Raw genomic sequence first — 17466 nt, forward strand, 5'->3', positions numbered from 1 at the left:
ATGTGTATGGCCCAACATCGCACACGACCCATAACTTTCATGAATCAAAGGAGCCGAACCCTAGTCCCCTTGAAACCCAATTTTCGTTCAGCCATCTTCCCTTATTTTCCGTCCTTGTATAGCCCCATCTAGGACTCTTAGACAGCCCCTAAATCGAGCCCCTAACAAACCTAACCTGGCAGCCCCTTCAAGACATCAAGAACCATGAGTTTCATGCAAAAACATCAATTTTTCCTTGTATCAACAATAAAAACGAAAATAATAAAAAGGATATCAAAATTTTCATGCAACATGTATATTCACACATAATATGACATTAACAATGATAAAAGAAGGAATAAGACGTGCCTTTGCGTGATCCACACACGACAATTCAAATCTATACGTGAAGAAACGTTCCTGGAGAGACGGGGAAAAACTTGCTTCGTTTTATCCTTCAAAATCACGTGAAAGTGGCTTGGGAACGTGTAGGTATGTACGTGTGTTGCTCGGGATAAAACCCTAGGTTTATTTTAGTGTTTAGGCATGAGTTTGTGTAGTTTAGGTGAAATGTCTCCCACTGCTGAATAGAATAACTACGGTTAAAATTATGAAAAGAACTACCAACCTAAAAAATTATCGTTTAAAAAATGTAAAATTTCCAGTATATCAAAATCTGCCCAAAAACTCTCAACAAAATAAATTCATCAATCAAATAATATTTTTTAAACGTGTTCCCATAAAATCATATTATTGCAGAAAAATACAAGGTCCTCGGGTTAACGTCCGCCACCAGCTCCACATGTTCAGTCATCATCACCTCCTCCAGTCTCCTCATCGATATGCTCACCTGCATCACACACGCCTAGTGAGTCTAAAGACTCAACACACATTTACCAGTGATAACAAGTACATATACGTAGCACACAGTAGTGAAGAAATAGCATAATCAACATACATTTCATGTCTGCAGTAAAATCATATACGTAAACGTGTCCTGTCAAAACATGGTAATAATCATGGCATGTAACATCTTATCATCATATACGTGTTAAATTTCTTAATTTGAATTCCGTTAATTAGCTGTGACTTTCGTATCATCATGTCAGTCGATGGATCCATCTAAGTGTAACCGTGGTACCCGCGGCGAGGATCATCAGCGACAACATTACCCACCCACTGAGTCCCTGCCTTACATGTCATCGTGTCAGTCACAACTGAATCACTTTCTTCAAAAATGTGTCATCATATTCATCACTTAAATAAAATCATGTATATACGTAATTTTTCCTTTAAACCAAGCATGCACCGTAATTATCATAATTTCATAGAAATCATAAACGTGATGCATAAACATTTAAAATATCATAAATTTTTCTTTAGGGCGCTGCCAGGACCAAAATCTCACCCGGGGTTCAAAATGACCATTTTGCCCGAAACCTCGTACGAATGAAAAGCAAGCACGAATATTGAAATCGCACCCTCAATTCAATAACAAACAAGGATCGATTATGTTGTCCCGATCTTTTGAAACAAGTAACGATTTGTGATATTCACCTCTAAGCGATTATAACTTAGCAACAAATATCAACGATGATAACAATTGAATTTCAAACGAACCTTCAAAGATCTTGTTTTGACAATCCGAGCGAAAAACAATCGACAAACGCCACAAAGATACAATCTTTGATAAGTTTGATTTGGGTTGAAAATCAAAGCAAAATGCCTTGAATATTGAGAGAAAATCTCCAATAATGTTTATCAATCTCAATTATCTCGTTTTTGGTCTGATACATTGCATATATATTCAATAAAGCATGAAAAAGTAGTGTAAAAAGGCTTAATTAAGATAACTAGCAAATTTTGACACGGAAGTGAAGAACCGCGGGTGCGCTCCCTGTTTGACCGCGGGTGCGGTGCAGCTTCGGGGAAAAAATAAAAATAAAAAAAATAATTTTTTTTTCTGATTATCATGGACCGCGGGTGAGGTCCCTGTTTTAGCGCGGGTGCGCTAGACCTTCGACAATTGGACCGCGGGTGCGGTCTCTGTTTTAGCGCGGGTGCGCTGTACCTTCGACAATTGCACTTGAATAACATTCCAAACACCTCCAATATTATTCCCATGATTCCCAACCTCCTCTAATTTAGTCACCCAATTTGTAGATCCTCCTTGGTAGTTCATCATGAGTCCTTGAAGTGCTTCTTTAAACTTCTTGCTACGTCCCCTCGTTATAGGTCCTTCGGGTAACTCCAACGACTCCCATGCTTTCTTTGGTGCTTGATCAACCACATTTGCATCACTACCCCTCATTAAAATCTCAGCCCACCCCCTTTTTGTATGATTATATTCCATTACTTGTCTCCAACCCTTTATATAATTCGGTCAACCTTCTACCATCACGTTTCCAGCCTTTAAGGCTCACCGTTTAGTCCTTAATGAATCTCCTAAACCAAGCCTAACCGAATCATAATGTTGCTGCACAAGCCAAACACAGCAAATGATCAACCTAGCATATCTTCTCTCGTTCAAGCTAAATTCCCAAGGATCGATCTTCTCCCACGATGAACCACCCATGGGTCATTCCTAACATCTTACTAGACTCTACAAGGTCTGAAACACAGCTTTGTTCGAGCCCATGCATCGCATCCCGCCCCCAAAACCTTAAATCTTGCCAAACCAAAACACCCCACAACAAACACCGATCGGCCCCTCAAAGACACACACCTAGATCAATCAAGTTTCGACTTCAGCTACTAATCCCCATCCCTCTCGTATATTAGACTAGTGTGATGCAAAGGAAATGAGACAATGCGTGCCTTGATTATATATATACGCGAGGAGATCGAAGAACGATGGCCGGAGGAATTTCTCTTTGCAAGAAAATATAGCCGAAGCTTTCTTGAAGTTCCTATTGTGAAAACCGAGGGGAATGGTTCTGAAAATGAGTGTCGGCTGGTGGGGTGGGGAATGATAGGTTTAGGGTTAATTAAGTAGTATTTAAATAGTTAACATTTAGCTAATGAGCCTAAGTTACTAATTAAAAGTTTAAAAATGGTTTTAAGTCCAACAAGCTTAAAAATAGGCCCATTAAATCATAACACGCTCTTGAAAAATATTTTGTGTTGGTAAATTCTTGAAAATATTAGCCGAACCCTCAAAAAGTCCCTCGATTCGATAAAATTTACGTACCGTTAAAAATAAAATCTAGCGGGTAAAAATACTCAATAAATCTCATTTCTGAAAAATATTTTAAAACATCTTATATTAATTAATAAAAATTAATCATGTGATTAAAATAATTTTCCTAATATTTCTCCGGTCTCCGTTCTTCGTTCGAGCACGAAATGCAACTTAAAAATCATAGTGCATGAACTTTTAAAATTTCATGAATTGTTGTCTATCATGCAATAATAATGCATAAAAATAATTAAACACATAATTAATTAAATAAGCATGTATTTAATGCTTTAAAACAATTTAATAAAATATCCAAGAAATTTAATAACATGCATGCACGTGGTTCTCGTGGACTTTCAAATTTTCGGGACGTTACAATCTACTCCCCTTAAATTGAATTTTGTCCACGAAATTCGTCTATCCTCGATAATCAAACAGTTTAGATTCTTAATTAAAGTATCCCAATAATTCATGCTTCCCCAAAATTTATTGATCGACTTCTATCTTCGGTGATACACTTAAAAGTGAAACTTTATCTCAACCCCAGAATAATATAAGCCTAAGATCCTTGAATCGAATCTTTATCTTACAGCACCAAACTTACGTAACTTAGCTATTTAAGTACACCCCAAATATAAAATTGTTGCAAATCTTAAATTTCGAGTAGTGATAATCCATACAACCCAAATTTACAATATCAAGCTTCTACCTAAATAATAAAACTCTTCTAGCATCGATTACATGCTTAAGCTATTCACTTCCCAATTACAATAAAGTTGAGGCCTGAGACCCTTGGACTTTCCTCCTTGAAACAAATGTCGCATTCTTACGTATCTCTAATGCTTAATTAACTCTAGCGTATCAAACTTATTAAGTTATCCCATGGTAGCATTTGGCTAACTCTAGTAAATCAACTTCGCTTATAACCCATAGAGTTCTAGAATCCCTATATCAAGATTTTAGATTTCTTACTCGATAAAAAAAAATCTTTAACATTCGTTCATTGGAAATCTATGTCGAACACCACTAGTTCCTTTTTTTGTTTTTATTTCACCCACATTTCCGTATAAACATATATCTCATAAATTTGAAATTCAAACTTACGCAACCCAAATAGTTTTGGATAACATAATTCCAACACACATATTCACTTATTCCCAAGTTGCTTAATGACTTACAAAAATTCGTCAAGGCAAGGTGTCTACCTCAAGTCTTACATGCGTTTATCAAGTAACCTCACCATAAATCATACCCAACTTTCTAGAAAGTTAAATTCCAACAAAGTTATAATATTAACTGTTAAGATCATGACTAAAACTTATGGCGCATCAAACTTAAGTTCTCTGAAATTTGCCAACTCAATGTCTATTCTTATAACTTAACTAACCGATCAACTTTACCTTAAATCGTCATCACTTTAAATTGTTAATTTTCCACAACGTTAATTCACTAGCGCTTAAAATTTTCAAGCCCATTGTTGATTTATCATAAAATGCCTTCCATTACTATTCCTTATAGCATTACAACTCAGATGTTTCAAAGTTCTAAATATCCCTTCAAGCCTAAATCATCGAAAATTCCTATTCTTTAAACTATTCGATTATCACTTACTCCTAAACTAGTTCCCCCAAATTTCTTAAGATTGCAACATTAATTCTTAATTTTCTCAAAAATTATCCAATTTGTCCTTAATTTCGAAAATTCCACAGTTACTCATAAGTTCTTGGTGTTCCTAATTTCATTTTATATGTTCCTCATACATAAAGTTCAATAATTTAATCTTATTAGACCCAAAATCAATTCTCATAACCTCTAAAACTTACTGATTTAACCCAAGTGTTCCTCAAAAGTTTGAATTTAATCCTCCAAAAATTTCAAAATTTGCAATTTGATTTAAATCCTCTGCTTTCAGCTACGTTGGTGAAGATGGAATGGTGGAGAGTGCCAATTCCAATCTCTTTTTCTTCAAATTGTGCGGCGGCTGTCTTCTCTTTCACGTGGTAGGCTTTTGGGTCTAAATTATTTAAGCTAAAAAGGCCCACTAATCTATTATTAACTCAAATCTTAAATATAAAATAATATATAATATTTCATGTAGAATTTCATTAATTCTTTCAAATCTTGCATAATCTTCACAAAATCAGATTTTTTTCCTTCCTTGAAATTCTTAGGCAACTGAAATATAATCACAAGGCGTGGTCACGCCTTGACCTCTTCTGGTTTGGCCATTCTCTTCCAAAATCTATCTTGGAAACTTCAAATGTGATAAACATCACCTTTTTAGCTCAAATCTTCTCCAAGACCGTAAAAGTTCCTCCTACAATAAAATTACACAAAAATGTATCAATTAAACATATCGGAGGTTGGAATAATGACAAATATGAAACTAAAAATACTAACTATTACGCGCCTATCAAAATCTCCCACACCTAAATGATGCTTGTCCTCCAGCATAAAATAGATCAACTCATTATCTCAATTTTTCGTCCTCCTTCCGCTTCCTCTACTTATCCAAAGCATTTTTCATGCAACAAAACATTTTAATTTCAGAGCATCTCACAAAATAACATCATGAACAATCACTGCAATCACAATGTGTAGAAATTAAAATGCATAGGATTTAACAACTCCTCACAAGATTCGCTCATTAGTGTCTAGGATATATATCAACAAACTTTCATGTCAAATGCATTGAAACTTTTTACCATAGGCTTGCAAATATATCACATCCTTCCACTAAATGAATGAATTAAAATACACAAACAAAAAGGGCTATAAATGGGTTGTAACGTGGCTATGGGTAAGGTAAGATAAAGAAAACAATGAGCTATGGAATTGGAGAAATCATATGCACTTTTCACAAAAACAATTGCATCCAAATAATAACATCTTCAACCTCATCATAACATCAAGAGCATTTTTTTTTGTTCTTTTCTTTCTCACTTCGTCTACTTCTCTTCTTTTTTCCATTTTATTTTTGCTTTTTTGTTTTTTGTTTTTTGTTTTTTTTATACGGTGACTATAAGGATTTGGGATTGACTAAATCCCAACAATTCTCATTATTTTGGATTGAGTGATGCTATTGGTGAAAAGTTTACATGATTCTCCAATTCAAGGTTCAAAAGGGGAATAACCAACAAAAATGATTTATCACGGCTTGTAATGTGGTTATTTTTATTCAAAGAAAAAGACTGAGGCTCAAACTTGGTTCACTAGGGGTTTATGAATCAGGGTAGGCTCAAAGAACGGCTCAGATGATGCGAAAGAAAATGGTTTGACCTAATGCCCTTATCATTTTGTCTATGCACTTAATCCACCACAAAAGTGTTGACAAATACATGTATAACAATGCAAGTTCTAGAAAAATTAACAATGCAATGACAACACACATCAAAGAAAATGGAGCATGATATCATGATTGCTCATAGGCTCAAAGCTCACCAAGAAAAAAATATAGCATTTGTGTTAAAATCCCACACACTTGTCCTCTCTAACTATCATCAAGAGCAACTTATTCATAATGCAAAAGTGAGAATGCAAAAACAATTTTCACGCAAAGAAAACATCATTTTTTTTCTTTATTTCTTTATATAATTTTTTTCGCATCGGAGGCAATCAGGATTCAGAAGAAAGAGATAACAAATGAACTAGGTGCTTGTGGAACTAACAACGTCACAACTATTTTTTTAAATTTTAATTTTTTCTTTGAATGCAGAAAAATTAAATCAAAATACTAAAAATCAAATCGAAAATATAAAAAAAATTCCAATTTTTTTTAATCAGTAGAGGTGTTTCAACAAGGCGTGGCCACGCCTTGGGCGAAATCCTCTACTGGAATAAAATTAAAAAAACAAGAACTAAAATTTGGGTTGCCTCCCAAAAGTTTAATTTTTTTAAGTCGTTATGCTCGACATTCATTATTTCTTGTTGCTCATGGTGGTTCATAGATGGTCACTTTGTCCACTTTATCCCGCTTGAATATTTTCATAGCAAATTTAAGCATGTGCATGTTTTCTTTGAATTTCTTGGAAATCTCTATCCCTTGAATATTTCTTCCTTTTTTCATGAGTACATGCTTGGGTCGATATGGAAGGAGTCTTCGCTCAATTTTAGATATCTGTGAATCAGAGAGAGAAAATCTAGTATTAGAATTTTCAACATGTCTTTCAATAATCTCCTCTAAATCATTCTTATCCACAAATTTTGAATTTTCTTGGGACAAATGATTAGCGATATCAAGAGTATTAATAGTGCTTTCACTAAGAGGATATTTCATGGTATCATAAATATTAAACGTTGCAATCTCACCATCAAATTCCATAGTAATGGTACCACTATTAACATTTATGACAGATTTTGAAGCTTTCAAAAATGGTCTTCCTAGCAAAATTTGACTGTTTAAATCATCATTTTCCATGTCAAGCACATAAAAATCAGCAGGAAAAACCAAATTTTCAACTTTCACAAGAACATCTTCAATTACACCTCTAGGATAAACGGTGGACCTATCAGCCAATTGAATCACAATGCCGGTTTCAGTCAGAGGTCCAAGTTCCAAATAATTATAAACAGAATCAGGAATGACATTGATAGAAGCACCCAAATCTAACATAGCCTTTTCAAGTCTAATATCGCCAATAGTACAAGAGATAGAAAACATACCTGGATCACTGCATTTGATAGTAATTGTTTTTTGAATAACAGCAGAAACATGTTCTCCTACCTTTTCCCTTTTACACCCCTTCAACTTATGTCTCTTTTTTGTAGTACACAATTCTTTTAAAATTTTAGCACAACGAGGTACTGGTTTAATAGCATCTAATGAAAGAATATTTACCTCACCTCTACAAAGAGTGTCATTCAACTCCTTAATACTTTCATATTTCCTATTCAATGCAATAGGGAATGGGGGAATAGGTTTATACTCAAATAGAGGAGAAAACTTACCTTTCGGAGCATCATCTTGATTGATTATTTTATCCTCAACCTTTATCTTATTCTCTTCCTTTTGCTTGATTGATGCTTGTACCCCAATTTCTTGAACATCCAACTCTTTACAATTTATCAAAGTAATTGCACTCACATTCTCTCTTGGATTCACCACTGTCTGAGAAGGTGTATTACCTAAATTTTTTGCTTCCAACTTGTGAATTGAGGTCGCCAACTGTCCCACTTGAGTGCTCAAATTCTGAATGCTAGCCCTCGTTTCCTGTTGAAATTTTTGAGTGTTCTCAGCTAAGGCCTTCACAATTTCATCTAGGGACATACCTGAGTTAGAGGCTTGCACAGGTGACGGGTGTTTGTGATAATTTTGTTGTGGATATCCCTGTTGACCTCCTTGATTCCTATAGCTGAAATTGAGTGATCTTTCCATCCTAGATTGAAGCTATTAGAATATGGTTCGTATCGGCGTTGAGGTTGTCCAGGAAATCCGTCGACTGCATTAACTTGTTGCGTGGGTTCTTCTTGTCGTGACAGACACATATCTGTAGGATGTCCCACCATAGCACATACACCACAAGTTTTAACCTGTTGCACCTGTCTTGCAACCAATTTTTCCAAAAGAGATGTCAAAGAATCTAACTTTTGATCGATAGGAGTAACACTTGCCTCATTGACTTGTCTTGGAGGGTTGTCTTGCCTATACTGAATTGTTGTGCATTGGCAGCCATGTTGGAGATTAGAGCTCGTGCCTCTTGAGGCGTTTTGTTCACCAATGCACCACCACTTGCAGCATCAATCATGTTCCTATCAAAGAGCGAGAGTCCCTCATAAAAATATTGAACTAGTAGCTGTTCTGGAATCTGGTGTTGTGGACAACTGGAACACAACTGCTTGAATCTCTCCCAATACTCATACAAAGTTTCCTCATGCAGCTGTCTAATCCCACAAATGTCTTTTCTAATATTTGCTGCTCGTGAAGCTGGGAAGAACTTCTCCAAAAATTGTTTTTTCATATTGTCCCAAGTCGTTACCGTCCCAGAGGGCAAGTAGTAGAGCTAATCTTTAGCTTTGTCGGCTAAAGAGAATGGAAAAGCTCGCAATGAAATTTGCTCCTCTGTAATCCCTTGTGGTTTCATGGCTGTGCAAACAATATGAAACTCTTTCAGATGTTTATGGGGATCTTCACCTGCAAGACCACGAAAAGTAGGCAATAAATGAATCAAGCCAGATTTTAATTCAAAAGTAGCATCAGTAGTAGGGAATTGAATGCATAATGGTTGTTGAATAACATTAAGATTAGCTAACTCCCTGAGTGTTCTTTGAGCTTGTCCTGCCATTTCTTCTTGGTCACTTTCACTTCTTTCAATCTCAAGATCAATGTCAGATTCTCTTTCTGTATCGTTGGAGTCCAATGATGCGTTCAAATCATGAGATGATGATGACGGTTGCTTTTCACGCCTTAATCTTGCTTCTTTTCTCAATCTCTTAGCTGTCTTCTCGATTTCCGGATTGTATTCGAGTTCACCTGTACGAGAAGAACGAAGCATAAAAAATAAAAAAAATCAAAAGAAATTAACCTTGCACCGTTCCCCGGCAACGGCGCCAAAATTTGGTGTGATGTCGATGACCACCAAATTAATTCCTACTTTTTAAATTAAAACGACTGAAATGGTGAGTAGTGTCGAATCCACAGGGAACGGTAGATTTATTTCTTTTGATACTAAAAATAAAAATGGGGGATTTGTTTTTGATAATTACTAAATAAAATAATCTAAACTAAAATTACCAAGCAAGAAAGAATACTGAATCTAGAATTGAAAATTAATCGACGAGAATAAATTGAAGAATTTAATACAAGAAAAATACTGATCCAAGGGGATTCTACTATTTAATTATCTCACTGTTCATCGGTTAACCAATCGTTTATTCATGTTATTCCAAGCAATTAACCTTAGAATAATAGGGATAGCCGCTAAAATTCTTGTGTTTTCCTAAATTAATTGACCAAACACAGCATCCAGTCAAAACTTACCACATCAACTGAGTACGATAGCATTACATATTAATTAAAGATAGCATTTTAGTTTCGTGAAAACAGTTAATCCTAAAATCTAACAACCGAGGTAGCTGCAATGGGAAGATCTAGTTCCGTCGATTTATTTAGATTACACATATTATGATAGCACAACACATCTAATCTATTGCTACTCATGTACCAATCGTTCATGACAATTACGGATCACTGAATTCATGGTTAGCAGTAGAAAATCATACATCAAATTAAATTGTCAGATTAATTGACGTATAACAGTCATATAATTAAATCATAAATCAACGAATACTCGGGCAAACAAGAATAATAAATTAAAGAACAGAAAGCTCACAGTGATAAAATTAAAATAGTAGACTATCCCTTGAATCAGACTAAGAAAATTAGCCTAGCATAGTTTGATCTATAATATTCATAAAAATTAAATAAGAAAACATAAAGAAACGCAAACTAATTTTTTGGGAAAATCTTGAAATCCTCCGCCTTCAGCTACGTTGGTGAAGATGGAATGGTGGAGAGTGCCAATTCCAATCTCGTTTTCTTCAAATTGTGCGGCGGCTGTCTTCTCTTTTACGTGGTAGGCTATTGGGTCTAAATTATTTAAGCTAAAAAGGCCCACTGATCTATTATTAACCCTAAATCTTAAATATTAAATAATATATCATATCTCATCTAGAATTTCATTAATTCTTTCAAATCTTGCATAATCTTCACAAAATCAGATTTTTTTCCTTCTTTGCAATTCTTAGGCAGCTGAAATATAATCACAAGGCGTGGCCACGCCTTGTTCCAGGACCTCTTCTGGTTTGGCCATTCTCTTCCAAAATCTATCTTGGAAACTTCAAATGTGATAAACATCACCTTTTTAGCTCAAATTTGCTCCAAGACTGTAAAAGTTCCTCCTACAATAAAATTACACAAAAATGTATCAATTAAACATATCGGAGGTTGGAATAATGACAAATATGAAAATAAAAATACTAACTATTACACGCCTATCAAATACAAAACATGCAAGTTTTTGTACATCTTGGTACCTCTTAGGTGAATAGAATACGGAAATGCGTGTGCCTCTGTCAGAATATCCTCTCTAATCGAATCAACGCTAGGCACCCACATTCTACCCCTGTATCTGGCAATACCATCTGACACTGTGTAGAGTACACTGTTCTTGGTTTCATCATTCAGTCTCCATTTCTGTAACTGCTCGTCTGAAGACTGACCCGCACGAATACGATCTAGCAGAGAAGATTGGACTGTCAGATTAGACAACCTCGGAGCTCTGCCCTTGCGAAAACCTCTAAACCAAAACTCTGAATATCAGACTGAAGAGGTCTCTGTACTGACAACTGTGCTACAACTGCCATTTTCCTGCTCAAGGCGTCTGCGACCACATTAGCCTTTCCCGGATGGTAGCTAATCTCGCAGTCGTGGTCTTTCACCAACTCTAACCATCGTCTCTGTCTCATGTTCAGTTCCTTGTGCGTGAAGAAATATTTGAGACTCTTGTGATCGGTAAATATGTGAAATTTCTCGTCGTACAAGTAATGTCTCTAAATCTTCAACGCAAAGACAACAGCGGCTAGCTCAAGATCATGAGTCGGGTAGTTCTTCTCGTGCACTTTCAACTTCTTGGAAGCATAGGCTATAACCCAACCCTGTTGCATCAACATTGCGCCTAACCCGAGCTTAGATGCATCGGTGTATAGCACAAAATCACCTTGCCCTGATGGCATGGCTAACACTGGTGCTGAAACAAAAGCTTGCTTCAAAGTATCGAAGCTCTTCTGATACTCGCCACTCCACACGAACTTAGCATTCTTCTTGGTTAGTGAAGTGAGTGGCACTGCTTTGGACGAAAACCCCTGAACAAACTTACGGTAGTAACCGGCTAAACCAAGAAAACTGCGAATTTCTGACGCATTCTTCGGTTCAACCCAATCTCTAACTGCTGCCACCTTGGCTGGATCCACCTCAATCCCATTGCTAGATATAATATGACCCAGAAACGCTACCTTATCCAACCAAAATTAACACTTACTAAACTTCGTAAATAACTTGCGACTCTGCAAGGTCTGTAAAACTGCCTTCAATTGCTGACTGTGATCCTCATGACTCTTCGAGTAAATAAGAATATCGTCAATGAACACTGTGACGAATTGGTCTAAGTGGGGATTGAATACTCGATTCATCAAGTCCATGAAAATTGTTGGAGCGTTCGTCAGTCCGAATGGCATCACTAAGAACTCGTAATGCCCATACCTGGTCCTGAAGGCTATCTTGTGCACATCTGCATCTTTCACCTTCAACTGGTGATACCCTGATCGAAGATCTATCTTAGAGAACACCGCGGCTCCCTGCAATTGATCAAAAAAGTCTTCGATCCTAGGAAGTGGGTACTTGTTCTTTATCGTTACCTTGTTCAACTCTCGGTAATCGATGCACGAACTCATACTCCCATCCTTCTTCTTTTCAAAAAGTACTGGTGCGCCCCACGGTGAGAAACTAGGGCGGATGAATTCCTTGTCAAGAAGCTCCTGAATCTGTTGCTTGATTTCTAACATCTCATCTGGAGCTATTCGGTATTGTGCCTTAGAGATTGGCGATGTGCCTGGCATGAGCTCAATTGCAAACTTCACTTCTCTCTCTCTGATGGAAGACCTGTGACGTCGTCAGGAAAGACGTCCGGAAAGTCTCTGACTACTAGCACATCTGATACGGAAGGAGTGGGCACGTCAGGTGTAGAAATAACGCTGGCCAAGAAGGCCTGACACCCCTTAGAAATAAGTCTCCGAGCCTGCATGCAAGAGATCATGCGAGGGAAACTTCTCCAACTGGCTGGTTCAAACAGAAACTGCTCCATGCCCACCGGCCTAACCAAAACGGATCTCTTCTGAAAAACAATCAAGACTCTGTTCCTTTTCAGCCAGTCCATTCTCAGAATGATATCAAACTATGGCATTGGTAAGACGATCAAGTCGGCATACAGTAAGTGGCCGTGTAATTCCAGATCGATGTCTCTTGACAACACTAGTAGCTGATAATTCTTCCCCGGATGGGACGGTCACTGAATAATTCACGTCGAGTCCAATGGTCTTGATATCCAAGTGACTAGCGAACATTTCCGAGATAAATGAATGGGTGGCTCCTGAATCTATCAAGGCCTGGGTGGCTATTCTTTTAATGAAAATATCTCCTGAGAGACGTTAGCACAACACAAACTTATATCCCATATTACTAACATTAACCTCAAGCATAGTAGAAATTAATATCCCAAGTCACTCAAAAATATTACTAGCACACTAATACTCCCAAATAAAATTCCAACACGCAAGGCAAAAATAATACTGAGCTTAGGTAGAAAAGTTTACCGGTCAGTAATGTCGTGTCTGGGTTCGCCTCCTGTGCATGCATGGCGAACACTCTGCCCTGAGTTGGCTGCCTCCACTGTGATCACTCTTTCAGCATGTGGTCAGTAGCTCCACATTTAAAACACATGCTTTACCCATATAAGCACTGCCCCGGATGTTGGCGGTTGCACTTAGGGCACACCGGGAAATTTTCGGGCTTCTGAGGCGCCCCCTGCTGCTGAATAGGACCATTGCCTCTTGGCGGCCCCTGATAAGGCTTTTTCCTTGGCGGCCCCTGATAAGGTTTCTTAAACTGGGGTCTTTGATGTTGTTGCTGCTGCTGTTGCGATGGTGCCTGATTGGGCCTCTTGCCCTGCCTGTCCAACTCGATATCCCTCTGATCCTGCTCTGCCGCCAAAGCTCTTGACACGACAACCGTGTAGGTAATAGGACCAGCAACTCGGACTTCAAGGAACAAGAGCAGCCGCAATCCATCCATGAAATGCCTCAGCTTACTTTGGGCATAATTGGCTATCAGGGGTACAAAGTGACACCCTCTCTCAAACTTCCTGACAAAGTCTGCCACGCTGTTGTCTCCTTGCCGCAGCGACATGAACTCCCTGGTCAGACGGAAACGTACTTCTTCAGTGAAGTAATTAGAGTAGAAAACCTCCTTCAAACCATTCCAAGGCAACACTGGTAAGTCGACTGCCACTGACGCACTCTCCCACCATAATCTGGAGTCCCCTGACAGAAGGAACGTGGCACATCTGACCCTATCTACATCGGTTACTTCCATAAAATCAAAGATTACCTCAATGGACTTAATCCATCCCCCAGCTATCATCGGGTCAGTGGTATCCGAAAACTCCTTCGGATTCATGCTCCTAAATCTTTCATACACCGCCTCAGGTCGGGGCCTCGCCCCTACATCTATTGCGGCTTGGTTCCCCGCAAACTGTGCGAAAAACTGAGTCATCCTAGCAAGCATCTGAGCTTGCATATCTGGTGGTGGAAGTGGGGGATTGGCCCTCTCCTCAACTCGAGGCTCTTGGCTCTCTTCCCTTGCTTCCCAGTCAATCACACGTCTAGGAGGCATACTGTTCCAACAATTTACCCAACACGTAAACCCAATGTGCATGAATACAGTATCAATAGCATAAGATGCACGTACTTTGAACTTTAAAATATGCACATGCTGAAATCAGAACTTAATGCTTACTACATAACATAAATTTGAAACCTTAAAACTTACAAAATTGAGGTGTGACCTCGTGAGCATCTTGCGACTGACAGTAGGCGTAACCTTTTACAAGAACACGGCTCTGATACCAACTGTAACGTACCGTACTTTTAATACTCAAAATTTGCGAAAAAATTTAAAAATTTTCGTAATTAAAACGTGAACATTCAAAATTCGATAAAAGAAATAAATTGTACGTCTCACAAGTTGTTGCAACAAAAGATTTGAAATTCAAATTTTGACAAAAGTATTGAATGTTTTCATAAAACTTAAAACATGGCGGTCCTCGGGTTTAGCCTCCTGCTCAGTCCAAGCCTGCTCCTTGGTCCCCACCTCCAGCCTCCTCGTAAACATCCTCACCTGCATCGATCAAGTCTATTGAGTCTAAAGACTCAACACGTATAAACTGGAAGTAACAAGTACTACATAATAAAATCACATGCAACTTTAAAATAGAACATACATACTTAAAACCTGAAGTTGCATATCAAAACCTAAACATACGTACATACATACTTTGACGTGCCATCAACATAAACTTTTTTAAACATGCTTACATACTTGGACATACTTGAACATACATAACTTCATCATTTTGCGTATATGTGTGTTTCAAAACAAGTGACCCAAACATAATCGCCTAATCAGACTAAACCACAGTACTGGGCTGACAGGGAAGATCCACTGCCACATACATGAGATCCCCGTTCATAATTTAATGGGCTGATTGGTCCTCATTCATGATTTAACGCTTTCCAATCTCGATCTAAACTCGTTCATAATTTAACGGGGTGGGTTGGTCCCCGTTCATGATTTAACGCTTTCCAACCCCATACATAAATTGGTCACAAGACATTTAGCATACCTCAAAAACTTGAAAATATTTTCTTTGCATGTCGAACATACTTACTTGGCGTTGAGGGGTACGTTGGATTTCACTTGGGGCCGCTGCTGCACATACTAACATGAATTTAAATACTTAATTTGCATAACTTAGACGTAGGTACACATTCTCACCACCGAATTACATAAATAACTTAAAGACATTCTAAAACACTTGTGAATTGACCTCATTTAATCATCATACTAAACCAAGACATGAAACTCCAAAGACACAATAAAATTCCCCAAAAATATGAAGTACACGGACCCCGTTCCTGTGTCCATGTATGGGTCCGTGTAGGAGCACAAAGGAAATACTCGGGAAGTAGAAGGGACACGGAACCCGTGCTAGGGTCCATCTAGGGGTCCGTGTAGGGGCGCAAATTTGACAATCTGAAGGAAACAAAGGCACGGACCTCGTGTAAGGGTCCGTGTACCTGCGTGGAGAGTAAACCAACGAAAATTTCTGTGCTTATGACTTAGTCTCCCTAACTCGATCATACGGACCATACACCGACACCCCGAGACACATCATAGTATGCCATAACATCGAACCAAACTCGTACAAACACCCCAAAGCAACGACGTTTACCCTACGACACATACAAGTAAAAAATATGGCAATTGACACCAAATCGTTTCCTACGACTTCTAATGAATTCGAGTGCCTATCGACCATAACCGACGACCCAAATTCCAATCCAACCTCATACTAAGCATACCTAGACGCAGCAACGATCACCTGTTGATCCCAACAAAGCCTGCAACAATAAAATCTCAAGAACACATCAATACATAATTTTCTGAAAAACGCAATTTGAGCAGTCCCACGAAGAATGCCATAACTCCCTCAATTTTTATCCTATTTCGAATTTACTGTCAAATCGAAGGTATCGAAAAGTTCTACAATTTTTGTGTTGAAAGTTTTCTAATAATCACGACCTAAAAATCGCAGTATTTAAAAAGACAGTAAAAACGTAATTTTAGATCTAAAAATGGTTTCAAAAGTGATATAAACATAATTGCTCAAACTTCTACACATCACACATGTATTTTTACCCATAAATAACAACACAACGCATAATATGACGAGATCGGTGCAGAAATAATAGAATATACGTGCCTTTGATGTGAAAAACTCACGATACGGCGATACCGAAGCGGAGACGGAGTGAGGCTTGATCCGGGACGATGGTGGCTCAATTTTCTTTGAAGAAAACACAACAAAACCTTGCTGGAAACTGAAGGGGAGGGGCGGCTGCTCTCTAGATATGAGCCCTAGGTTTCTTTTCAAAAATATGAATGAATGGATGTGTATGTGTTTGTGTGTGTTGTGTGATACGTGTATGTGTGTGTAGGGTGTGTGTGCGTGTGTTAGAAATAATTAGGGAGTGATTTTTGCTTAATTATACCATTAACCATGCTAATCAAGATATTAATTAAAATGTTAACTCAATTAACAAATTAATTAAAATACTATCCCTACTAACCTTTAAATAAAAATCCCCTAATTAAAATAAAGAGCACGAGAACTAAATCTTTAAAAGTTTTAAAATCTTAAAGTCACCCAATAAATAAATTAGGCTTTAAAAGACTAACACTTCATAATTTAATTAAAATGACCCATCCTTAAATTAAAATAAAATACCGCATTAAAATAGCTCAAATTGTCACCGGTCTCTTCTCCTCAGTCCAGCATCGAATAATCGTCTGAAACATGAAACTCGAGAAAACATTTTAACGTGCATCACATAAACATTAAAATAATGCAATTTAAATAAATCATGCATCACTAAAATCATTTTAAACTTAAATAAAATATTTCACAATTAAATAAATG

General features: G+C 37.6%; 1 protein-coding gene and 1 non-coding gene across 2 annotated transcripts; one reads left to right on the forward strand and one right to left on the reverse strand.

Annotated features, from left to right (window-relative positions):
- Nucleotides 1–7088: 7088 nt before the first annotated feature.
- LOC140810284 (uncharacterized) lies at nucleotides 7089–9114 on the reverse strand. The gene is made up of 3 exons (XM_073168157.1): nucleotides 8768–9114; nucleotides 8426–8699; nucleotides 7089–8366 (listed from the first exon to the last, which is right to left on the reverse strand). The coding sequence occupies exons 1-3, from the start codon at nucleotides 9112–9114 to the stop codon at nucleotides 7089–7091; spliced, it is 1899 nt and encodes a 632-aa protein (XP_073024258.1).
- LOC140811013 (small nucleolar RNA R71) lies at nucleotides 8959–9066 on the forward strand. Its single transcript, XR_012113406.1, has one exon. It is a non-coding gene; the product is annotated as a small nucleolar RNA R71 (small nucleolar RNA).
- Nucleotides 9115–17466: the final 8352 nt, after the last annotated feature.

This window comes from Primulina eburnea, chromosome 13 (assembly GCF_022965805.1).
Source record: "Primulina eburnea isolate SZY01 chromosome 13, ASM2296580v1, whole genome shotgun sequence".
In the NCBI taxonomy this organism is placed as follows: Eukaryota; Viridiplantae; Streptophyta; class Magnoliopsida; order Lamiales; family Gesneriaceae; genus Primulina; species Primulina eburnea.